Raw genomic sequence first — 25,942 nt, 5'->3', positions numbered from 1 at the left:
TTATAAATAAATGTTAGAGATAAATTAAAAAACAACAACAACAAAGCAAACAAAAACAATCCAAAACAAACAGAAAAACACTTCAATCATCCAAAATGTATGTATTGAAGGAATCTGGGTAACTTTTCCTCCTGTAGTGAATCAGTCATGGCATTCATATCTTTACATGCCTTGCAGGGGAGTCTTGCAAAGATGACGAGTAAAGAGGTTTTTTTTTTTTTTTTTTTTAATCCTAGTATCCCTGTAATAACAGTAAGACGAGGTAGCAATCTTAGGCAAAACCTAGCACAGGAAGAAGGACAAAAAGAGATTAAGTTTGGTCAGGGACTCTGGAAAGTAGTTCCTTTGACTAGTCTGAGGAATAATTAGCGAGTCCTTTTTTCTGTTTGCACAGAACTTTGGGAGTGTTCTCCCAATACATACAGAACAGAATACAAACAGAAATCATCAGAGGTTTATATTTTTGAGCAAGAAACTGAGAGTAAATGGGTGGGGAAACATCACTCTGTTACACAGGGCTAAGGTTATATCCCAGAACCTCACAAAGCATTTTGATTTCTGAAAGAGCCTTTGCAAAGATAGTCTCAAGTTGTTAGGAAACTCAGGTATGTTCTTTCCAGCAAATCATTCCTTATCTACTTTCCAGTTCATACAAAGAATTTTGATCCAGGTAGCACAGTACCCCCTGCAACTGCTCTTTTGGCTTTTCTGTATGATACTTGGCTTGCTAATGTGCCTATTAATTCTTTTTATTGTAATTTTTCAATATCTGCTTGATACAGATTTATCTAGAGTCTCTTGAATCCTCTTAAATGTATTTTAAAAATGAAGCTGCCTTCAACAGTAGTTTACCATGTAGAATCTTTTTCATATTTGAATTTATTTAGAACTCCAGGGGTAATGGTACCAAATTATGAGCAGCCTAAAATGTCAATTTTCTTGTTTCTTTATAAAAATTGATTCAGTCTGAGACAGATCCTCAAGCTGTCTCCATCACAGAGGAAAAGCTCCTGCATGTAAACTTTCCCAGTGTTCTCTGTAGTAAACATTGATGTAGAGAAGGCTTAAGATCTAAAAGGAAAACACTAGGAATATCAGGCTACAAAACAAAATATATCATCTTTAACATGTTTTGGGCATTTTTATCTGTTTTTTATGTGTCTGGAAAAGTACAGATTCCTTCAGCAAGATGCTCCTCAATGTTCTACGTACAGCTCTAAAGGTTTTCATGATGCTTGTGTTCTGCCCTTTTAGATGTTATCTTTTACTTTAACTATCTTTTAATAGTGACTTCATAGTTACGTCACTCCCTTAGCTGAAATTAGCAGTGAATTTTTTATGGCAAAAGGTGTAAGGTTTTCTTTTGCTTCACAAGAATGTTGGATTTGAGTACATTGATACCCCTGTTACAGTGTTCTTCAGAAGCTACATTTTGAAGTAGGTGTTCTGCGGTCTAAATAAAGAGCTGTTTTTCCTTTTGTGACTTCTTTGGCCAGATGCTCCAAGAAATAATTGCTTATGATAGCTAAAGAATTAATCTTAGCATGGCTTCCCTTCTTGACCCTCATCCTACCTACAAAATAACTGTTATCTCATAATTGCTTTCTTTGGGATTATTGGAGTTCTGTTACTGTCCAGTGTATATTGGCAGGAGAGCCCTAGTGCTTTTGTACAAGTTGCCATTCATTAACTGTCATTCAGTGGTTGTCATTCGTGCTTTGGCTCCAAGCTTGCTATAATGCACAGCCCGTATCTGTATGATCCCTTCCATTACCCCTATGTTGTACTCGGCTATTGCATTGATCCTTGGCTGTCTTTATACTGAATTTGTGAGGTTGCTGTTGATTTTTAAAAGCAGACACTTCACTTATCTTTTTTGTTTTTAAGACTTCCAGAATTTGCAGTTGTCTGCTTGCGTTATCTTTAAATTTTGCTTAGAACTTCTTGTTGAAGTATTATTTTTACTTAGTTTTCTATCTGATTATTATGCACTCCTACCCTTTTTGGGAAATCTAGTGTTTGATTTAATCCCAGGTGGATGAGTCATCCTGTGCTGTCTCTTGCACATCTGTTGGCCTTCCCAGTCTGCGCTGTAGTCTCTTAGAGTTCATGCATAATGTGACATTTTCATGTAATTGCTTTTCAGAGCCAAAGTGCATTTGTTTAGTGTGGGGTTTTTCTTGCCATTATAGTAGTTTAATTTTAGAACTATTTGGGTGGCTATATAGTTCAGAGGCAATTTAATTTCAGGTTTGAATAAACGTATGCAACGTTGCTGTCTTGGTGAGCTGACAACTCAACCAACTGAAAACTCAACTTCTGAGTTCCCTTACCATTTCTTTAACAGCCACAATTGTTGGGGGCTTTGAGAATCCTTTGAGAATCTCATCTCTTTGGTCTGTCTTCACTCCTCACGCAGTCCAGTTCTAATTGCTGACCTTCACAAACAAGCACAAAAATCAGGGTAAAGGAATTGCTGCCTTAACACCAGAGATGTGCTGGGGGAAAGAAGCAGTACAGGCAAAGGGAGAGGAGTTATAGAAATGAAGTCAAAATTACTTCATCTGTGGATTGATGTTTGGACCAGGTGTCAGTGCTGTAAGTGTCTTGCAGTTTCTTTCGCTGGCCTTTTTTGTATAAAGCATATATAATAATTTAGGATGTTTACTTACACCATGTTAGAGGGGTATGAATTGAGTTTTTGATAACATAGTCATACTATTGACTATGAAACCTGTTTCTGGAGGGCAGGTTGAGCTTGTCAGATTTTATCTACATTAAATCAGTTTGAGCTGAAACTGTAAATCTTAAGGGAAAATACTAGCAAAATACTGCTTTTGTAACTTATTTATTGAGAGACCCTTTGTTTATTGAACTGGACATCTTTTCTGGCAGCTAGGATTTGAACCCATACATAGAATATTTAAGACCATAAGTATTTGGAGTTACAAGTTTTGAATTACTGCTTTATATCTATTTCATAAAATAAACCATTGAACATCTAGAAAAATCTTCGTGTTTAAACAGAAATTGATTCCTTCCTTTCATGTTCTTCCTTTGTCTTTCCTTCCTGAATAATTCTTTGATTTCTGTAATCTCTAGTAGCAGGCTTCAGCAATCTTTTTTTTTTTTTTTTTTTTTTTTTTTTTTTTGAAGCAAAAAACACCTCATTTCATTTCTACTGTAAATGGAAATGTGTTCATAGCACTTGAATTCTTCCTGTAGGAATGCGAAAGTAGTCTAAGCAGGATTTTCAGCAATCACAAATATATTGGAAAGGAGTAATTATCTTAGTGATTGATGTACTTGAGTTTTTTTAGGCTCCCAGTATGTTCAGAAATATTCTATAAATAACCAGCATAGTAATGGAGCAGGCTGGTTTGAACCTGTGCTCCTTGTGTGTAGAGAAATCTTAAAACTGGAATCTTGACAATACACTAGCAGTGGCCTTGTGAATTTATAATTCTCTGAAGTGAATGGCTGTTCTTACGGGAATAATGTGCTCTGAGCATTTGTTTTTTTTCTTCCTTCCCAAATCTTTGATCCATTTCTTTTTATGGATGTTACAGATTACTGCTAAAACTTTAAATTTGGGGTAGCAGTCTTGAGTTGTATTTTCTTGAAAGTATAAACATATCAGAACTACCTTTCCTTGAGCAAACTAACCCTATGCACAGAAGGAACAATATAATCAGTCCAATTGAACATACGGAAGGCAACTTGGTATAGGATCTGGATTATTTGAAACTGTCCCTCTAGTTTAGTTTCATAATCCTTGGTTCATAAAACTGTGGGGTTTGTTAATATAAGATTTTCTTTACATGCATGTTAATTACTACGTCCGGGTTGCAACGCTGAAGCGAAAGCCTCACTTTTTACTTCCTGTTACTTCCCTTATGTAGACTGGCCAATTTGATCTTCTTACAGTCTGGGTAGATAGTCCTCTCCTTGATTAATATTTACTGTATGAGAAAGATAAAAGTAAATGTTCTGAATTTTGACTTTTTAAACATATTAAAAATATTTTTTTCCTAATGAAGTAGGAAGTAAGACCAAATAAAACACTTGTATTCTGTCTTAATCCTAGCATTTTTATATACCTCCTCGTTTTTAAATTAAAGATTTTCAATAATAGGGTTGACCACTTTGACAGTAAGTGCATATTTGAAGTAAATGCTGTTGAGATTATTTTTTTAGTTACTGTTTTCGTAATTTTTTTGTACTTTTTGAGCATTTATAGCAATGAAGTTCCCTGCCAAGGGGATTACAAATTACACTTACTGCAATTTCAGTAAAGTTTTTACTGCACCTTCTTTTAATTGACAACGCTTAAATTAAAGTAACTTTTTAGCAAGACTAATATGGTATTTTAAGTTATTTTTGACAGCTAAAAGGTCTGAGTAAAATTTTGGAAATTGTAATTCTTTGTAAAAGCAATTTTGTTTTTGAGCTCTAGGTGGCAGAATTGTTCTGTGTTCCTGAAATTCACAATAGTGGTGAATTTAATTGTGAAGTTGAAAAGATGAAGGTGTCCCAGGTTAATAGCAATTAGTGCTTTCAAATGGAACGAGTGTATGGTTTTAGAAGGCCTGTGCACAAGTGACACGGTATAGATTTCAAATCCCAAACTCTACTTCAATGTATATTAGCTTACTCAGTAAAACTGGGAAGACAGTTGTATTGCTGCTAGACACTCGATGTGGTTTGAGTACAGCTCTTGAAGGAAGAATGGACCAGACCGTGAAAGTTGTTTTCATAGTGAGCAATATTGAATCTCTCTTTGGGACTAGGTACCTCAAATTTGTCAGAAAACCGCTGGGGTAACAGAGCTGTGTTACCTGAAGGAAATTTAGGTTAGCTGTAAAGTAACATCACACTTGTGCGCTTCTTCAATGACTTAAAAATAAAATAATAAACAAAAAATACCCACCTGCATTTCTATATGGTGCATATATATATAAGAAGAAGTAACTTCAGGTTACGTACAAAGTATTTTTTTTTTTTTTTTTTTAAAGCAGATTTTATGCTGTGTTCTATTTTCAGGACGTTAGTGTTGCTCTTTCATACTTCTGAGTTAGTGTTTATTCTATTTTAAATTAGATGCTTTATATGTCTTTCACATAAAATACTCTTACTATAAAAATCTAGTGGGGGGAAAAAATAGAACAAGTGAGGAATGAAACTTGTCACTGGAAACAGTCCACAAATAGGGCTAATAACTATGTTTTATTTCAGTGCAGTAGACTGTAGTAGTACTTAAACTTTTTGACTGGTGGAATATTATTTGTTTCCCAGAGCAGATTTTGTGATAAGGGGTGTCTGACTTTAATTTTAATTTTCCATGTCAGTTAGTGACAAATCAAGTTTTAATAATGCTTTTTTATATATGCCCTCGTTGGACAGTGTAAAGAAATTTGTCATATACTCTGCTCCAGTTTGTTAGCTATATCAACTGTGATAATTTCTTACATTGGTACTGTCCTGAAAGCATAACGAAAATGATCTATTTATACTTAGGTGGTTCTTTTACAACTTGTTTGTTCTGTTTATACCTTCTGTATGAAACATACTGTTGTATGGGTTACTGCATTATGGTCATTGCAGGACAAAAGTGTATGGAAAATAGTTTGAGAAGTACCATAAGCCCTCTGCAAGCACGCCTGTCAGTGCAGTTGAGCATCTTGTCCTTTTTAGTCAATGGAAACAAAGGAATGAAAATAGGAGAGGGACATGTACACCTGGTTCAGAAAGGAGGCATTATTTCATGACAATTCCATCATCTGTGGTCGTATTTCCATCTGTGGTCTTTATGAAGAGTTCCTGCATTAGGAGAATAAAGGTGTTGGGTCAGAAACAATGGGAACTTTTTATGGTCTGAATAAGCACAGTGCAGAAAATACCAGTACTTCGTGTAGCTGTTCTACCTGTGTTTGCATGCATGCAGCTGTCTCTGAATATCAATCTTGTATGTATTCAACCTTTGATTCTGAGGGCAGTGTAGCATACAACACACAATACAATGCTCTAAGACTATCTTCAATTCAGAATAACAAGGAGGAGAGAATCAGCTTCAGTGGTTGTGAACAGTTTCTGTGAAAGATGCTTAGAGTTTAAGACATAGGAGTGTGCCTTAAATGACACTGGATTTAGGTGTGTGATTTAAATTTACATGTGTAAAACTTTCTTTTAATTTTACAGTTAATCGGTTTATGTGCCACACAAACTGTTTAAATTCTCCTGTACTTTTTAAGAACACCTGAATACAGTTGGCACATTCATGCCATGCAGCACATAAGAATTACTAAAAATCTGTGGTGAGAATATGCATCGTGCCTTGGTTTGTCATTGTCTGCAAAGGACTTAGCAGCATGTCTGAGCGTATCAAGCAAACGTGTAAAGAAGCGTGGAAGGGGCTTCCTGATTCTTCCTTCTCTGTCTGCTGTAAATCTGGATGATATTTATAGTATTCTACAGCTCTTGATCATCCTGGGATTCAGGTCCAACAGGAAATCCTTATCTCAAATAAGAATTTGAGTTTATAGGGTTGTTTCTAGGATCTTCTTTCTTTGCTTTGAAATGCCAGTATGTAAAATCTGATACAAACCGATTACAGCTGATTTATGGGGATGTTTTGAAGCCATGTTCTCTAAGTGTTTCTAGTTCTGTATGTCAGATTTCTGTAAGAGATATTTTTTTATGAGATGAAATCTGTTCTTTCTTGATGATTGGTATTAGAAACTGTTATTTTTAAAATACTTTCTAAAAATCATTAGTATTATTTTTTTAAAAAGTATTATTTTTTTAAAGTATTATTTTTTGCTAATCTGATAAATAGCAGTTAAAGCTGTTCTTGTGACTAGAGTTCTTTGTCAATGAGCTTTAGGGTGAAGGATAGTTACAGAAATTAAATACAGGTTACAGGATAAATGTTGCAGGCTTTTATTTTTTTAAAGAACAAACTGTATTATATTTATATGAAAGCAGTTTTATTACAGGAGGAGTTCTGCTAGTGATGTAACTTGGTGCTCTTCCCCACCAGAGTAGGCTGATCGTATTTGTTCTGGTATTTCTCCTAAAACAGCCTGGTGTTAAATTAACACCAGTGATAGTAACTTGACTTGCTGTGTGTTAGTCACTGTGTTGGCAGGGGATCGAGCATCTGCTGCTGTAAATCTTGAGAATTTATATACGACTGAAGGTTTTCCTGAAGAACATGTGTGACTCTTGCTGTGAGATGATGATCACCAGTGTTTATCTGCCCATAGCTGCTGTTCTTGATTGTCTGTTGGTTCCCATTGCCTTCTCTTCCAATCTACATCTAGTGCGTGCATGAGTCCTCTTTGTAGAGGCATGAAGGAGGATGGGAGGAGAAATCTATTACTATAGAGAATTATTTAAGAAAATATCAGAAACCAGGTTTGATAGCTGCTGAAACATTCTTCCTCTCTTTTTCTTCCTAAGTGTGGTAGAATACTATTAGGTGTAGACATGGCTGGAGTTAATAAAGAGCTTTCATGGGAGTAGCAGCACTCTAGGCAGATAAAAACAAAAATGAATGAACTTGTCCTTTTATACTGAAGACTTCCTCAAGCATTGTTTTAAAAGAATGTTCAAATTTCTTTAAGAGCTAGTACAGAGAGAGACAGATTTTTTTTTTGTTTTGTTTTTGTTTCCTGGTCTGTCCCCCAGATTGGAAGTTTTTGGTAATAAAACTGTTGCATTTGGTATTAAGTTTAACTAAATCTAGGGTAGAAGCTAAGGGCTGTTTATTTTCTGGATCTCTAAAGGGATAAACAATGAAAACTTAGTGGTCTTTCCTCTCTGCAGGGCTTTGCAAATCAGTTGGAACCTGCAATGGACTTTGTGCTCGATCATTTTCTGTCACAACAATGTAATCCCACATCCCCAAACAAGCCAATAAACAGCAAGATGATGATTGTAGTTTGAGCATTTGTTAAAGCACTGCTGTTTTTTTCCCCTTTCGAACTGATATTACTTGTGTCCATGGGGGACCTGCATTTTCATGGTTTCAGAGAAAACATCAGCAAGAACGCTTTGTAATTCTATGCTTATTAACGAGTTCTTTTCAGCAGACTGGAGAATATCTTTTTTTTTTTTTTTAACCTAAAATTCCTTGTCCTGGACCAAATTTTAATTTCCTTCAGTTTATTAAAAACTGAGATACTAAAATGCCTTTGGAAAAAAAAAAAAACATAATTTGAAATTTAATTCCACTTTTACAAGTACGGTAACTGTAGGTTTTGTGAATGAGATAGGATTGTGAAAGTTGGCTGTAGCTTCCCTATGACTGCAAGACTTGGCTTCTACATGGACAATCACTCTAAGTTCCTTCTCTTGTTATTTAATTAGTTCATCCTTCTGAGTTTCAGAAGACTCAGGAGCTTGTTTTTCCAAGAGGCAATATGTGATGAAACGCAGCAAGGACAAGAATTGTGATTATTATGCTGCCCAGTCCAGAGTCTGGAGGAAGTCTCTGAATTTCAAGTTAAAAAATATAGTTGCACTTTCTTTCCAAAGAACAGAGCTGATTTTGAGTATCCACATATAATTGATATGCACATGGCTCGCGGCTCTTTGAAATGTTTTTCCATTTTTTGACAGAAAGAGTGTTGCATGAGTTCTTTCAGTCTTTGTGAAAAGAACTTCTTTGTGTGTGCAAGGAATGGCTTTGCCTTCATAAGTGGTTGCTGGGGGTATTCCAGTTCCAGCCCTTCTGGCTTGGAGCAAGTTGACAACGTGCTGACTGGCTGAGGTCAAGTGAGTGAGCCTAGAGAAGCTTTGAATTAGAGCTCTCCCTATAAATTATTTCTACAAAATTCACCCCAGACATGATTGCTTTATAATTTTTGCATTTGGTTCGTAATGCCAGTGGTCTTCATTAACAACATTTCAGTGTTAGCTTACAATGCTGTGGAAGACTCTAAGCATATGAATTCTTAATACTATTCCAAGCTATTAACAAGTTGCTTTCATTAATTGATAAAAGGTTTCTTTTACTGATGATCCATTACTAAAATAGCCAGTAATGAAAGACGTGTCCATATCTCTAACTTAAAATGCGTATTAACTGGTCATGTAATAAGTGTCTGCCTTTCAAAAGGTTAATTAGCACTTTTTGTTTGGAGTAAAACAATCCTATTAATACTAGCTGGAGGAATGTGCTTAAAAACATTAATTGATATAACTCATGCCCCAATGACTTGTTTTTCTGTAAAGCACAGGTTAATGGAATGGTTTCTTCCATGTGTATTAGTATCACTTGAAACAGATTGTCATCGAGGTTCACAGGTATTCAATATGTTTTTCAGAACTTTGCCAAAAATATTTTTGCAATTCTTCAATCAGTAAAAGCCAGAGAAGAAGGCCGAGCACCTGAGCAAAGACCTGCACCGAACACAGCACCAACGGTAAGAGCAGCACCTTGAGCATGAAGGTTTTCACTCTGAAAGTGCGAGTACACTGTCTTGTCGTTATTAAACATAAAGTTTGTATTAGTTTAGTTTCAGTGAATGAGTAACTTTCAAGCATAACTTCACAGATATTCTTTGCCTTAAATTACATTTACTGGTATTTAAAGAGTTGAATATTTTAGTTTAATTTGTTCAATATGTTCTTGTTACTTACCGATGAAAGTGTTAGTGCCAGCTTCGGTATGTATCAAACACCAGAGACATTCTGCATCTATTTGGAAGAAATGCATTACTTGAGACTGCTGCCATTTCAAACAATTTTTTTTGCTGGTGGGTTTTTTGACAGATAGGGTAGCAAATGTTTAAGAATCTGGAACATGACTCACTGGCGGGAACAGCTTGAACCAGCTTTCTTTTGCCTGTAATAAATCAGGAAGACAGACTTATAGCTTTATTGTTTAAGCTGTCTGGGTATTAGACTGGATTTGTTCTGTGTGTTTACTATTGGTCTCTATTAAACATAATGTATTCTTGAACTCGGTGACAGTCTACTATAAAAACTGTTTAATTTTACTTGGGTTTATTCTTGCTACCACTGCATTTAACAAAGAACTAAATTTAAGTAGCAAGGTGAGTTTCAACTTTCAAATATTTGCTTTGTTGAATTTTATAAATTGTCCATAGGACTCTTCAAACGTACCATGCAGAATGGTATCAGACACAGAAAAAATGAATTGGTGTATAGTGGTGTGTTACAGGTGCTTTTAAAAAAACACACAAATAACATGAAACCAAACCTCTCCTTCCCCTTTTATTTACAGAATACTTTTTTCACCAAATCTGGTTTTATTTTGGCAGACTAACAGATTTCTAGCTTAATCAAGCTGGCAAGAAACATTGTGTGTGTCTGGTGGAAGCCTTAACCATGAGTTGTCAGTTGACAATTTTTTTTCTGAATCTTGAGGATATTACAGGAACTCAGTGATTTTTAGAAAACTTGAAGATTTTACCTAATGCAGTTTGCTATTACTATTTAAGTTTTGCCTCTGGTTGTTGTTGTTTCTTTCAGTATGCACTTCCAAATTTTCTGTTAGGCTGTAAGTGGATGTTGAAACTAGACACAGCAGTATTCAAATACATTGAAAATCCTACAAAGTGAACTAATTTTATTGTCTTAAGCAGTTCCGTATAATGCTTTGTGAACTTCACAAATCAGCAGATATTTTCAGGACGTCTAAAAAAAACTTATTTAACCTGTTTTAGGATCCCACTTTGCGAAATAAGCAACCTATTCCAGCTGCCTACAACAGATACGATCAGGAAAGATTCAAAGGCAAAGAGGGTAAGTTGATTGTAATCCTTCTTAAAAATAATAATTAAAATATATAAAAGGGAAATGAAATCAATGAATTGTAAAGTCAGGGTTGTAGGCTTTTCTGTGCTGTTGCTTGCAAACCTAAGCAAAGACCAAAAAAGTTATTGCTGTGCCTAAAGATAGCTTTTGTCCAGTGGTAATACTGGGTAACCAAGTCTAAAAATATTATCTCTTAGCAATGCTTTCTACCATTTAGGAAGCAAACCGAAAGCTTAGAGCCAGAACTTGCTGAAAAAAATTGTCTGGGGAAGCATGTGCATTAATAAATATATTTGCAGATCTACTGTTTTGTTTTATGAATGTTAGAGGAATCAAATGAAATAAGTTACCCCTCCTCATACAAACACAATTACTTCAGAAGTTGCTTTCAGTAATTGTGTTACTACCTTGTGTCTCTAACGAAAAAAATGACAGCAGCGCAAAATATTAGCTTCTTTCTAGAGAGAAGATGGAAATAATCTACAATATTTAAGAATTTTCATTCATTTTAAGCCAGGGTGGAAGCTTGAACTTGAGTAATGATTAGTCTTTCTAAATCAGAATTTGTTTTGTCCCCCTTGCTTTTTTTCATCTTAAGTTCTGGTTCTAGTATTGTTGTCTTGCTCTGTTTCGGTTTTGCAAATAGTGTTTGTTGTGGTCGGATGTTTTCTTGTTTCTTGTAGATTGGCAAGGCAAATTCTTCTACACTTTTGTATTGTCTCTTCATTCTTGTTATCAAACAAAATCATTCTGTTCCTTAATGAAGCTTCATATGCATGATGTTCAGGGCGCTCTTTTCCGGCTGCAATAGCTTACGTGCTGTTAAATGCTACTGTAAATTACAGATGAGCAGTTCAGCTTGCATCTTGCAGAGTGTTTTGCTTTGTCAAAGTTAATACCATTTTTTCTGTTTGGGGAAAGTGAATAACAAACATCAGAGAACTTGCATGGTATTCCATGTACGTGCTGTACTGTAGCTGATTGTGTTCAGTTCTGTGTTGAAATGGGAAAGAATGAAAAAACCCTCCCCTAAATACATCTACTGGTACTTGTTCGGTTTTGTTTCTCATAATTTGTAGTCTTCAGTACTTGAGCATTTGCCAACTAGTTTTTCTTACCCTTCATTGGAAATTGTAGTGATTTTCTTAAAGTAAATAGCTATACTGGACAGTGTGAAATTAGAGGTGGAGAAATCAATTAATGCCCAGGTATAACAGTTCAAATGTACCGATTGTACCAATTCTTGCCCCACTGAGTGCATCTAACAGTATAGGCAGCAAAGTAAAGTTTCTCTGTGCTGCTCTAAGTCTTGTCCCTTTAGTAATGTTCCACATTGTTGTTTTTTCTTAAGGTTTCAACATAGAAGTCAGTCATGGTGAAAATACCACTATTTTTAGTCTTATTTGGTGTAAATTGGAGAGGGGCTTGCTGTACAGCCACGTGATTTCATTCCATAATTGTGAAAAGAATAATTAACCAAATTGTACAGGAAAGCTTTGCTGTTGACTTCCTGCTATTGTCATTTTATGTTGAAATTATTCTTGTAATTGTTGGATTTTCAAACATAGGTACAGTTTTTCAGAAGTACGTCAATTTCAAACAAGTGTGAAGTGTTAGGTCTAGGCAATAGATAACTAAGAAATGTTTAAAACTGAGGAGACTCTGGACCACAGTAAATATTTTTTCTTGTCTCATTTTAAGTATATCTTTTAAATTGTGATTTCTGTCCTGTAGGAGAATGGGTAGTAAGAGTTCCAGAGTTCTGAAACTTGACTAACTTGTTAAACGTACTTACTGCATTCATTTCTGAGGTTGTAGGGTTCTGTTTCTTTTTGGCAGGAAATGTGTAAGAGCTTCACGTTTGGAAAAAGTAGATTGTGCTTGTGATAGATCACTTCTGTGCTCTCTCTCTTTCCTGGCTTTATGTGACCAGGTGCTTTGATAATGTGTCTATTCGGTAGTGGAAAATATACGCATATTTGTGTTGTGGCTTTCTTAATACTGTGACACTTTAAGAACTTGAATTTAATTACCTGTAAGATTGTTATTAAACTGTTTTAGATGAACTTCACCGAGAAGTTTGTAAGCTCTAGCTAATGAAACTTGGAAATTTAGGCTCGAAACTTCAGTTTTACTTGTTAGGGAGTAGTACTGAAAAGGAGTGTTCAGTAAACTATTTTGTAGAATGAAATTTGGTGTCAGTGACTTAATTGCCATGGGTGTGAAGTGGGGTAGTGAATCATTTCCAGGCAGTCTGCAGAGCTATTATCTGTTTTGAAAAGTATACAGATAAAAAAAAAAAAAAGTGATTATTCAATCTTATTCATCGGCAATTCAAGTAAAGTCTTTTATTTGAGTTTTCCAGCTTTGGAGAGGCGTATTCCTTCAAACTGTTTGCCTAGACTTCCTTCAAGAAGCAAGCCTTTTTAAAACTGTTATTCTTAGGCAACGTGTTGGTGCTCAAGTTTACACCTGGATGGGATGGCTAGAGCTGCAGCAGGTGCAGAAGCAAAATGTCTGGTGACCTAGATTGACAGAGAGCAGTGGGCTCTGAGCAAATGGAAGGCACTTTGAGCATTAATACTCATATGTGAGGAAATGGAACATCTGACTGCATCATGATGGAGAATATAATCAGTCCAATAAGCTGATGCATTAGTGTGCATATTTTCATTACTAGGTCTAATTCTTCTAAATGAGAGAAGGCACTCAGTTTGATGCACGGTGATGCTAGAAAGGTAACTAGTGATGAACCACGCTAGGAAAGTATATGATTCTTTAGAGAATTTTTGGGTCATTGAACTGTGAAATTGTGATCATAATACATGCAGTGACTGGAGAAGGAAAGCTAGTCTTAATGTTAGCTGGTGACAGTTTGTTTTGAAGCAATAGAACTGATTATGCAGTAGTTATTGTGTTTAGTCTCTAGAGATGCAGGTTTTAGACATATCTTGATCAAGATGTTTTTAACAATGCTTATGTTTATTAAACTGATTATATTTGGCAAACAGAAAAAGCTGTAATACATTTACCACTATAAGTTAACGCTGGATTTTGCTTGCATTCTTTATTTTGTATTTGAAGTATTAAATCTGGACTGCTTTTTGCCTAAATGAAGTTTGTATGATTGCCTAGCTATTTCATAATTTATAGAAAAAATCCAAGTTATTGAAGACTCTTACATAGCTTTTTTTAGCGGTTGTTCTGCCTCCAATTCAAAGTTGAAAAACAAAGACCTGCAGTTTCACCATCATGATGCTTTTCTTTTTAAAGGGTCTCTTTTCTTCCCAAACACTTACCCTTTTCTTAGTGGACTTACAATTTTAACTGTGGTTTTCTTTATCACCACTGGTGAAAGTACGATTTTGAAACTGGAGTTGCAAACTAATTCTTGGCCAGGCATCTATATTTCATGCCTGTGCTGCTGCATGACTCAGCAGCGCAGGTTTGAGCTGCTGAAGAAGGGATAGAAGAAGAAACACGTAGCACTGGTGGTGTTAGAGTACGTATGGTACAGCTTTTATGCTGATGTATGCTGGGGTCACGTCCCCTGGTGCTCCAGGTTGCTCTGTGTTCTGCTCTTCTTTACTGTGACCTGTTGGTCCTCTTGTGTCCTAGGGCTGCTATTGAGCAGCTGTGTCGGGGTCAGGCGCTGCCCTCGGAGAATGCTCGGGAAGAAATGCCGCTCCTCTTTCTGTGTTGGCCCTTGAATGTCTTTTACAAGCAGCTGCAGCAACCTGGCTAACAGCCTCAGTAATTTTTGAAGTGGGAATGCAGCCATAGCTGTGGAGTTCCTGACTTGGAAACGTTTGTTCCCTGCTTTGCGCAGGCTGTGTACAGGGAGTGGAGCTGAAGGTACTGTATGTAGCTCTGTGCAGAGATGAAGACCTTCAAAAAAGGCATGAATGTACAGTACGGTGACAGGGCTCTTGCAGTTCCCGGTGTTTATTTCTGCAATTGAGTGCAGTGAGTGGCTGACTGTTAGAATATCACAAGGTAAATAGCCTGAGCAAAGAATGTCTGTGCTGCTGTCAGTTTAAAGAGGGTTGCTGTGGCTATCTGGAAGCTGGCAATGCTGAACTCATTCATCAGCTGCTTAAGAGTTTAAGGCAGGAAAGTTGAGAGCTGGTGGGCTGTTGGGGAGATGGTTTCTTCTGCTCATCCCACCCTACCTGCAGGTAGCAGGCCCTGGAGTCCCCAGAAGATCTCATAGTGGCTGTGGCGACTGTTTGCAGGAATCAAAGTGGGCACCTGCATTCTACTTGGCCCATTCAGCTTCTCTCAGACTTAAATCAATAAGAAAAGGCACTATGCCATTGTTTACCGATGATCAGAAATGTTTTATTTAGCACCTAAGTAGCTGTTAAATAGCATTGGAAGGCCTGTATACCTGCTGGAAATACACAGCAGGCTAAGAGCCCACTCTCTAATGCCTGAGGCAAGAGCTGGCTCTTCAGATCCTAGTTGTTTACTCCTCCTGCTAGGAGGAGGGAGAAGCACAAGGCTGGGAGAAGGGAACCAGAGAGATCCAAGGCCTCATTCAGTGGCTCTTGTGGCTCGTTGAACCAGGACACATTTTTGAGAGACTTAAGATTTTTGCAGAAGATGAAACCATTTGTGGTTGAACAGGGGCTTGTTCCCTGCAAGGTGCTTCTTTCCCCTTTGATATTAGATTTCATTTTCTAACTGTGCTGCTGGCTCTGTGGGCTTTTATTCCCTTTGCGTGGCTGATGGAGACTTGAGTTACAGTTCTTGTTGTGTGTGTGTGTGTGTATATATATTTAGTTCAGGAGGTTTGAAAGGTTTTACAGGGACAAAGAAACAGGTTGTTGGAAAGATCTCTGAAATGGAGAACAAATGTGAAGTACTAATTAACTGTAGAAGCAAGGTTTGTGCTGAGAAGAGAGGAGCGGGCAGGCCAGGCATGGCGGGGGGGTGCTGCTTGCTGGTCTTGTTAAGGGGTGTCTGTATCCTGGAGTTTGGGAAAGATGTCTGGTTGAAATAGTTGAGAACCTCTTATGTCACAGGTAAGAAGAACCTGTAATATGCCAATTTGGAGAGGGCAAAGTTTCCTCAGTTGGTAATCATCTGTAATCCCCAAACAGCTGTCATTCTAGGTTATGCATCTCTGATTGGCGTCACTCCAGGTCAGCAAAAGCATCCCTTCAACTGAAGGGAGCTCTACCGTGTATTCTGTAAGGCCTCAGGCACCTCCTGAAACATTAATATGTTCCTTGCCTAGAAGCAGTGACCTATATAGTCAGTGAGAAAACTGTTGTTTGTAGAAAGGCTGGGCAGAAGAAACTTCATTATCTTTAGCTCGAGTCCAGCTGTATTAGCCCTGTGCTGAGGCTCAATGTGTAAAGAAACTCATGACTGTACCTACCTGCATTTTGCTTCCTCAAAATCAATGTTGCATAGTTCAGGAATGTCAAGTCCGGCAGAAGGGAGGGCTTTGGGAAGCTGAGACAAAGAAGGGCTGGGGCAAAGGTGAATTTGTACTGTGGGATGGAGAAACAGCCTGTGACATGGTGGGCAGTGCAAGTAAAACATGATCCAGTCAGTAAGACTAGGCCTCTCTGCTGGGTGGTAGGTTTGATAATATAATTGAGGAGGAAGGGAAAAAAAAAAGAGGCAAAACTAAAAAAAAAAAAAAAAAAAAAAAAGTGTTCAGAAAGCAGATAACTGTCATTGTGGTGAGACAAGTATGATCAGTTTGGAACTCTTTGGTATCTTCTGGAAGGCACTGGAGAGTAATAAAATCTGGAGAACTTTTCTGCCTCATTTCCTACAACTCTATGATAATCTTCCTCATCTAAAGGAAGAAAGGATGATCAATGATGGATGCTTCCCAGGGCCATCTGTATTGTTGTCAGGGTTGTCTAGGTTTCAGTTTAACTTACTCATGGTAAGCACAAGAAGCTCTAACAGTACTGAAAAACTGATATTTTTCTTGGAAGTCTGTAGGCTCAAGTATGAGAATTAACCTTGGTTATGCATTATTTTTGGTTTGTAAGTTTTTTATGCTGCTGCATAGTGTGAAGATGATGTAACAAAAGGCAATGATCCTCCAGTTCTCAGTAAGGGTTTCTGCAAGCATCAAGTACCTTTACTCAAGTCTAGTTGAAGTAGCACAGAAGTTGCTTAGCATAGACAAATGCTTGCAGTCACCATTGTCCTCCTTATCAGAGAGGCTTGAACTGCTTGGCTTGATTGCAGCACGTGTTTCACAATCATGGCCAACCTGTGCAGTCAGGTTCATGATTGAGGAATCATGAGCCCACCTAATATGTTGCATCTCTGCCTTGCTGGGCCCACTGAGCTATAAATAATTCACCCTTATGTTGCCAGTGTAGATCCACGCAACCAATTCAGTCTCAGCAGCCTGATCCACCTGCTGGTTGACTCTTGAATACCTGAGCATCTATGTGGCATGCTTTAGCGACCAGGTTCTCTGCTTGGGTAGCAATACCTTGCCACAGTGTGGCAGCCCAGATGTGTTTGCCTCTGCGCTGCCAGTTGCTTTGCTTGCATTGCTGTAACCACCACAAACCATGCTGATGACTTCTCATGGCCATTCCTGGTGATTAGTAGTAGTCCTGTCATTTTAAGCATGAACTACTGGAGCTGTTGGTTGGTAGGGCCAACCAGCTGACAACAGATGCATGAGATTATGGAATGTACAAATGGAAAAAGGTTTCGTTGTAAATTCCAGTGGCAGTAGTCATGAGCTGACTTAGTACTGAAAATAGGAAGAGAGAAGGACTTCTCAAATCCCAGAAGGCTAGCAGCAGAAAGCTTAGTCACTGAGCACTTGTAGACTTCTGTCACTTAGCATATATTCAGCCTGATTAAAAGTGCTCCATGAAAAGGAAAGAAAAAACACAGCTTTTCATCACTTTTAGTCTGGTAGTGTGAATTTATGTGGTTTCTGTTTTATGTATCGTGATAATGACATTATTGCTTTTCTGCACTGCAGAAGTGGGTTTATCATATTAAGTGTCCGTGGTTTTATAGTCAGTTGGTATACCAGTTTCTGATTAAGTACATTTCTGTATTCATACAGCTGTGAATATGTTGCATCATAATGTATTCTGGGAACTAGCTGCTTCTACATCTTTTAGCAAAGAGAATTTCTGAGACTGCATGCATGTTGTTTCACATTCTTGCAAATATTTAAATATACATCCTTCCTCTGAATGATTCCATGCAGCAGAAAAAGCTTACTCTGGTTACTGAAAGCAGAAATACCAAATGGAGCGCTGCCTGAAGACAACACTGCTCTCTTAAATGCTAACCAAGTTTTGTAGTATGAACAGAACCTAAACTGAACCACCACCAAGACACGTTCCTTGCAAAAATAACTTCAACGATACTTCTTATGTTGTCTGTTTAGTCATGATGTCTCTATGCTCAGAACAATTTACAAGAGACTCTTCTGTTTTGCAGAAACGGAAGGCTTTAAAATCGATACCATGGGTACCTATCACGGAATGACTCTGAAGTCTGTAACGGTAAGCTAAAGGTCTTGCCTTAAATATGTTTTATGGAAACAATGCATGTCTTGTCAGCCTTGCCTAGGCCCTGGAAGGTCACGTCAGTTGACTAATAGAATTAATGAATGTTTTTCTCTGTGACAAGGTAAAAATGTTTTGATTAGGTCATTGCATTTTAGAGAATTTTGTTCAAGGGGTTTGTCTGCAGTCAAAAGGTAATGGGAACACTTTGCTGGCAGGTTTGTCTTGTTGAGGTGCAGCTTCTCTATGATTATGTTAAGACTATATGACTATATTTTTGCTAGCCTTCTGTGTGCCTGTTAAGGACATCTTTTATACTCAGAAGTGATAAAACTATACTTGTGAAATCTTAGTCATAAAACTAGATCTTGGAATATTGACGCGTTTCTTACTCTGTGCTTAAAAACAATAAATTTATTTAGTGGTAGAGGAATTTAACCTGCATTACTGCTTTGAAACTTTCTGGCTTAGTGAGATGGACTTCTTTCGTATGAGTTTGCAATGCTGTCAGTGGGAATTGTTACATGTACAGATGAGAGAGACCCTCGAACAGATTTCTTTTCTTGCCAATATTTCTCTGCTTTTATGGAAATGGGTTGAATGCTCTCAAGCTAATGCTGTTTTGATCTGCTGGTAAGTAGGACAAATGCTACAAAACTAATGTAGAGCCCTCATTAAAGTTTTTGCCATCTGTGTACCTATATAAATCTGATGAATTGGCAGCACTAAACACTCTCCTAAATCCATGCACTACTTCTAGTTTGCACTCCTAATTCTAATATAAAATAGTATCTTGAATGTAAATTTATTAAAACCATTTAGAACTTTTTCTTCTTGATAAAAGCTTTTGCTTAAGTCTTTCATTTCCCAACCTCATCCAGACTTCAAATATTTAAAATAATTGTATGGTAACATTTTAAGGAGGGAATCCATTTACTTCTAAAACAGAACGTGGATGAATTCAGAAATTGATTGAGAGAGAGGGAAAAACCTATGATGTCTTCCAAAGATTTGTTCTTGTCCCTTGCGTGATTTAAGGCTGCTTTATGAGGGATTACGCTGTGTTGTTACACTAGATGCAGATTTCTATGGTATGATGTTTGTTTCTATTCATATTGTTGTAAATTAGTAAATAGGCTGTGTTTAAATCCTCCCATGGAAGCAGGAAAAAAGCAAGATTATAGTAAAGTAGAAAAGCTGAGATGTAACATGTTTTGTGCTAACACTGAGATGTTAGTATAAAAAATTTTAAAAGTGAAGAAATGGCATAGTAACTCTAAAAATGTTTGTTGGAGTTCGTAAAAATAATTAGCTTTTTGTTTTAGGAAACCTAGCTGGTATATTCAGTATAGCACCTAAAGTTTTGAGGTAGAATTAAGCTGTCCTTGCTGGTGCCAGCCATTAAGGAGGCAGATATAACTCATAGAAAAAATTACTAATAAACCTTTTTGCAACATAAACTCGAATTTTTTGGAATAACTGTTTAAGAGGTATTGCGTGACTGCACATAGAATATCATCTGGTGTCATGAGAAATATTAAAACTCCATCTGTCATTTAGCATTTTTCCAAGAAAAGTTATAAGGGCTTTTTGAAGCCTTATTTTACAGACTATTAAAAAATTGCCCTAGATGTTTACCTCATTCATAAATTGCGGTGACACACTGACTTTGTTTTTCAAAGGGGGGTAAAATAAATCTGTTCATTACGTGGCACAGAAGTATTCATCTGTTTTTGTCTAAACTTTGTCACAGTGATGGATCTACATAGGCCTAACCCATAATCCTCAGACAGTTGTTTTGTGCAGAATGCTTAATTTACTAGTTAGCAAATTTTGCATTAAGCTTTTACTCTTTCTGGGGTGGAGGGGTTGTTCCTGTTTTTAATGCTAGAAAATATAGGAGGAAATCGAAAATTTCTCCCCAAAAGTGAAACGGAAAAAGGCTGAATGCTCATTACTAAATCATAGGAATATGGAGAATAAGATTGGAATGGCATCCTATGTGTGCTATGTCTTGTGTGCTATCCCCATGCTAAAGGGTATTTGTAATACGCCTTTTGAGTATTCATCAAACATCTCGATGGACTTGAAGTGCTAGGTGTAGCTCTTTATTAGAGGCTGTTTTCCAAGTCTGGACCTCTCATTTCCAGATGAATGGTGAGTGAACTTTGAAGTGCTAATTTCTATGCTATTGTTTTCCTTTTAAGTTAAGTAGCTTTTCTGTTTGTTGGGGAGTGTTTGTTTCCATTGTACTGTGGACACCAGTCATGCTTTTAAAACTTTTTATTTTGCTTGGCTAAACAAGTCTACTTGGGAAATGAGCTTGCAATTCCCATCTGAGCATTCTTTAGCTAATCCAGTTAACTTCTTTTTTTCCTTTCTTTTTGAACACAGAGATGTAAAACTTCACGTAGTCTTCCAAGTGAGAACCAGCAGCTTGTAGAAAGTCATTAAAAACTTCTTACTGGTTCTGAAAGTATAGATATCACTTGGAGGTAGATGAATTAGCTATTTCACTTCATCTTCATTCTTTCTCACCTTTTCTTATTGTATTGTCGTCTAGTTTCCCATTTGGTTATGAATAGAGTTTTGGAAGAGATTATTTAACCTAGCATGGTGGTTAATCTGAGTGTTAATGTTATTTGTAATACCATTTGTCCATGCTGTTGTTTTCTCTTTGTTACATTGATTCTCTTGGCTTCCTTATTACTCATTGTCCTTTTTAAATTTTTTTTTTTGGTTGGAACAGAACAGTTTGTTCAGGCTAGTCTTCCTTTTAAAAGGCTGATGGAGCCATTAGCTTGCAAAAGTGTTGATTTTGTTAGCAACTGGAAAAACTTTGTAGGTATATGATTGCTACCTGGAGTGCAAATTGTTGACCCATTGTCTGGAGTTGCCCATCTACCTCTCTCCTAAAATTTCGAAGATATCTTTTATTTGTTTCCTGTTATCTTCCCTACGTGTCTTCTACTTGGCATTGCATGTCATATTTTAATTCTTTAGTTCATTTTATGAAATGTGCAGAGCTTCAGCTTTTTGTTTGTTCTTGCTGAAATGTGAGTTGTCCTAGATGCTTGTTCTTTTTAACAGCAAAACAAACTTCTGCATTTGACTGCTTTCTTTTCATCAGTGATGTTGAAAACTTTCTTAGCATTCAAAATTTGTGCCAGAACAGATGGTGAATGGTGGGCTTTTTTTGAAGTAATGTCAGCTAAAATAACTTGTGCTGCTGGCAGTTCTTCCCTGTAACAGGGTTTTTGCTTAATTGGCGCACTTACTTTCTCTTAGGAAGAACTGACTTATTTAATGAATTTTTATTGTGAAGCCATGATTTCATTATTCTGGACCTGGAATTGTTTATAACAAGGCATCTTTCTCGGAGAGCCATTTTTTAATACCCGTGGCACTTCCCATTTGCCTGGGCTGGTGGTGTTTCAGAAGCCTCTATTCTAGTGACAGTAGCTCTTGCTCTCCAGGTACCCAGCAGTTCATGTTGCAAACTCTGCTGGGAGACTTGTAGGGACCTACAGGTCTACCTGCAGGCCTCACTTCAAAAGCATAATCCCCTGTAGAGCAGAACAGCTTCTGTGGGTTTTTTATTTTAAAGTAGGAAAGTTTACTGTTTGAAATGGATCAAATAAGAGGTAGAGAAATATGCTAATATTTTGTACCATGTAGGATGTGAAGGAATGGTGAGTGAGAATTTGGAACTGATATTCTCAATATGTTCTTTCTCGTGTACATTTGACTTGTTCAGGGCATTATCTGTCTGCTTTTCACTGACTAAAGAGAAATGCCACCTTTGAGACTAAGCCAGTGTCATCTAGTGGAAGCCTAGAAAGTGACCTTTCTTTTATATATAACAAAATTCCATTTTGGGCTAATGGTCGCTGTCACTGAGATGTGTGAAGTATTTAGCTGTTCGTATGGGTTGAGAAATAAACATCAGACCAAACTAGCTGTCTGCACCTGTTTTAGGATACTGGAGAAAATGCTGGTTCCATATGTGCCTGATAAAGCTGGATTTGATAGATTGGCGCTGAAGTGTATCCTCTTGCAAGCTGAGTGCGTGCTTTGTATTGACTCTGTGTGTATACAAGTAATATTTCTCTCCGTGACAGTAACTTGGGGTTTAGACACTGGTTGCTTTACCCGTCTTTCAGTTTTTTCTTTAAGTTTTCATACTTATAACTAATATGAAAGAAAGCAATGGACTGATACCCTGCGGAATCATTTCCACTGCTTTCAGCTCTGAGAATCCTGACTAATGATCAGCTGTGATTCAGAGCTGCTATACACTTGGATGCAAGCAAATCAGATCTGCATATTACTGCAGTAGGGCCTTACAGAAATTACTTTGCCTTTCCTAATTGCTGGAAAGCTCCCCCTTATTTAACTTGTGCTTCCTTCTGGTAATCATAGCTGCTGAAGCTCAGAAGCTCCCTGTCAGTCTTTTGTTTGCTGCAACTAATGAAATCTGTCATTGATCATCTGCACTTGTATGCAACCAGATATACTGTTGGCATTTCATTTTCTTAGTGTTCTAGTGTGCTGTAAACAGGTGGATGCAACAGCTCTCTTAGGTATTGAGGCGATGTACTTTGGGCTACGCTTGAAGAATCAGCACAGTTAGTGAGTTAGGGTGTCAGTGGAGGCACCAGGCTTGTAGCGAACTCCAGTGCGAATTTCTGCAGCATGCAAGCATGTAAGTTTTGTCTCTGTTAGGAAGTTCCCTGCAAGCTTTTAGTGCTTCTGAGTTTTGTGTTAATGTTTTAGCTACAAATTCAAAACCCACTTATTTGGCTTTCCAGTGTAAATTGCCAGGCTTTACAGTAATCTTTTAGTTGTAAAATGATCCTGAGTAAACATGTGGGGGTATTGATGATTCAAAATCAAGCAAAATCAACACTGTAACAAACACATTACAACTGAATCAAATGCATTACATGGTCCTGACAGAAAACTACTAACTGCTGAGTGTTCCTACATAAGCCACACTACGTGCAGGCTTAATTTGAGAACTGGAGGGCTGTTCCAGCACCTTTAAGGTCAGGAGCATTTTTTTCCACCAGTCTCAGATGTCGGTCTCAGATTTTGAGCATTAACTTGAGAAAGTATGTTACTGCTCCCAGAATCTTCTGTGTATATTACAGTATCAGGGATTTTAATAATTTATCTGAAAGTTTTTTAACCTCTGGTATAATTTGGTGTGATTTTTGTATGTTAGAATGAAGGGAAAGGCTAAATTTCTGTCACTTTAAATACTGGGCCAGTGGAGAGAAAATGTGCAGGGGCAGAAGCAGTCAATATAGTGTATACACGTGTTCTATATAAAAGGCTATGACTCTGTAAGGTGGAAAATCCATGAGACTTTTTCAAGTCAATTGAGTGTGATTCGGTATCAAAACCTGATATGACTTTTCAAAAGCATATGATGGAATTGAACATTGTCTTTCAACATGCAGATGAAAAGCACTTCCAAAAATAAATAAAATCTGCAAACAAATATTAGATGGGAGAGAGATAACTACTTACATCACCAGTTTTATATGCCATATCTTTATCTCATTAAAATATTTGAAAGGAGTGCTGTCGAAGGAGGAGTCAGCAAAACAAGAGACTCTTTGAAAGTGTTCAAAACCCCATCTGAAGCGGAGTGAGTTCTCATTTAGACTGTGCATAAGCCAGTCATTATTCTGCATGCCAGTGTAAGGTCAGCCTGCCCACACCCTTGGCTCTGGGGGCGAACAGCACCCTGCGTGCTCTGTGCACAAAGTGAAGCGGCTGTGATACTGTTCAGCTTTTAACCAGCAAAAGAGGGTGAGGAGAACGTGGTAATACCTGCCTATTGTTCTGCAAATGATGCTTGAGGTTGAGATTTTTTTTTTCTTTCATTGAAGTTGTCATTTTTTTCATGTCATGTATTTTGCTGTAACTAATCGGACATAACCACCTGTTCTTGGTCCACCAGGGTTAAGAGTTAGAACATAACCAGTAACTTAGAAAATCCTTGAGCTAGAAATTGCAGGAGACTGATGTTTCACCAGAGTAGGCTCCCAGCAACCTCATACTTTTCCTACCCTCGCAAATTGCTCTGGGACAGCAGACTGGAAGGCCCTTTCCTTGATCTTGTATCTCTGTACTCTAGTACGAGTGGATGCAGCAGTTTCCTAAGGACTATCACTGTATTTTATAGGCAAAGGTCCATATGGCAATTTTAGTGGTCGGCATTTCATTGCCCCAGTCATGTTTCAAACATTAAATTACTTTCCCCTAAAAAGTTTTAATGTAAATAGCCAAGTTGTTAAAGACCAAAGAAAATTATGCACAATTGCTGCTTTCAAGAAAATGTGTTAGGTTGAACAATGCCGCACTCATTTTCTCAGTGATTGTAAATCATGTATATCTGTGCCAAGATATCTTGCCATTGTACTGCGTCATACAATAGAACTGCCTGTTTTGTTCCTCAGAATAGGTTTTTTATTTTGAGACCGAGAACTGCAGTTCAAGAAAAAACGTGGATGTTGTATAACAAGTGACACATCTGGAAGTTAAGCATTTCAGTGTTGGCCAGTGTGCTGCTGAATAGAAGAGGGAGCAAGGCCTTGAGCCATCGAGCTTTGTTATTGAATGAATGTGTCCGAAGTCGCTGTGCAGTGTAAAAACTTGATTGTGTCAGCGTGCTAAGTGTGCTTGTGGTATGCCTGTCAGGTCCTTGAGGGATTTAAATGGAGGAGTGCAAAGTATGAGAATTCCGAGGATTTCTGAGTATACATTGAAGTGGAACTTCAGACATCCAGAGAGCCTTACGTACAAAAGCTTGAGAGTCTTAAAAACTCTTGGTATGAATTTTAAGATGACTTGCTAGACCTGACCTGACCTGAGGCTGAATGCTACTGGCTTATTTTCTAGCATGATGGGTGTCCCTTCACGAAACCCTTCTGTCCTGTACACTTTGAGTTAGGGCACAGATCTTCTCCAAAAGCTCCAGGACACATCTTTATTTGGAAATGTGGCCCCAGATAAAAATTTCTAGCGAATTTACTTCTGTATTCTTTGATGTGGTCTAATTTCTGCTTGAATCCTGCACAGGTGCTTAATTTAATGTCTTTCTCAGGTATTAAGATTTGACTGAAATACCTGTTAATGAAAGTTTTATAGAGCACTGCTGAGTGATACTAGCTGAATTCGAGCTACAGACATTTATACTTTGTCCTATTTGTTCTGACCAATCAAACATTATAGGCTTCACACAGCTTATACATTAAACAGTATTGTCAACGTATTTCCTTCCACAGATTATCTCCAAACATCTACTGAATACGTAATAGCTGTGTGGTCAATTGACAGTTTGTCATCAAATTTCTTCTAATGGAGGTAGAACAATTTAGCTGTTGGGTAGCATTCAAATTTATTCACGACATTTGAATATGGTATATAGATCTTCTGCACCTTTCCTAAGGAATTTCAAGATTAAAAAAAATGTTTTAACCTACAGTCCTTAACAATGGAGATGACTGTGAAGGTTTTAACGTTTTACTGAGGCATCTTTGCAATAAGTAACTATTTAAGAGATTGGGGTCAGAGCCTTTTCCAGCACAGTTTGTTGTTCTGGTGGAAATTCTTAAATGCTTTAACAA

The 25,942-nt window shown here is 37.4% G+C and overlaps 1 protein-coding gene across 1 annotated transcript in view; it reads left to right on the top strand.

The window, feature by feature from the left end:
* Positions 1-25,942, top strand: part of CDC73 (cell division cycle 73) — a 103,834-nt gene that overhangs the window by 11,055 nt on the left and 66,837 nt on the right. The window contains exons 8-10 of the mRNA XM_082766269.1: positions 9,330-9,428; positions 10,695-10,773; positions 18,235-18,299. Coding sequence (XP_082622395.1) covers positions 9,330-9,428; positions 10,695-10,773; positions 18,235-18,299 — 243 coding nt within the window. The remainder of the gene's footprint in view (positions 1-9,329; positions 9,429-10,694; positions 10,774-18,234; positions 18,300-25,942) is intronic.

Source organism: Aythya marila (genome assembly GCF_965140915.1).
Source record: "Aythya marila genome assembly, chromosome: 8".
Classification (NCBI taxonomy): Eukaryota; Metazoa; Chordata; class Aves; order Anseriformes; family Anatidae; genus Aythya; species Aythya marila.
The sequence above is the reverse complement of the archived record's forward strand: the minus strand, read 5'-3'. Positions and strand labels throughout refer to the sequence as shown.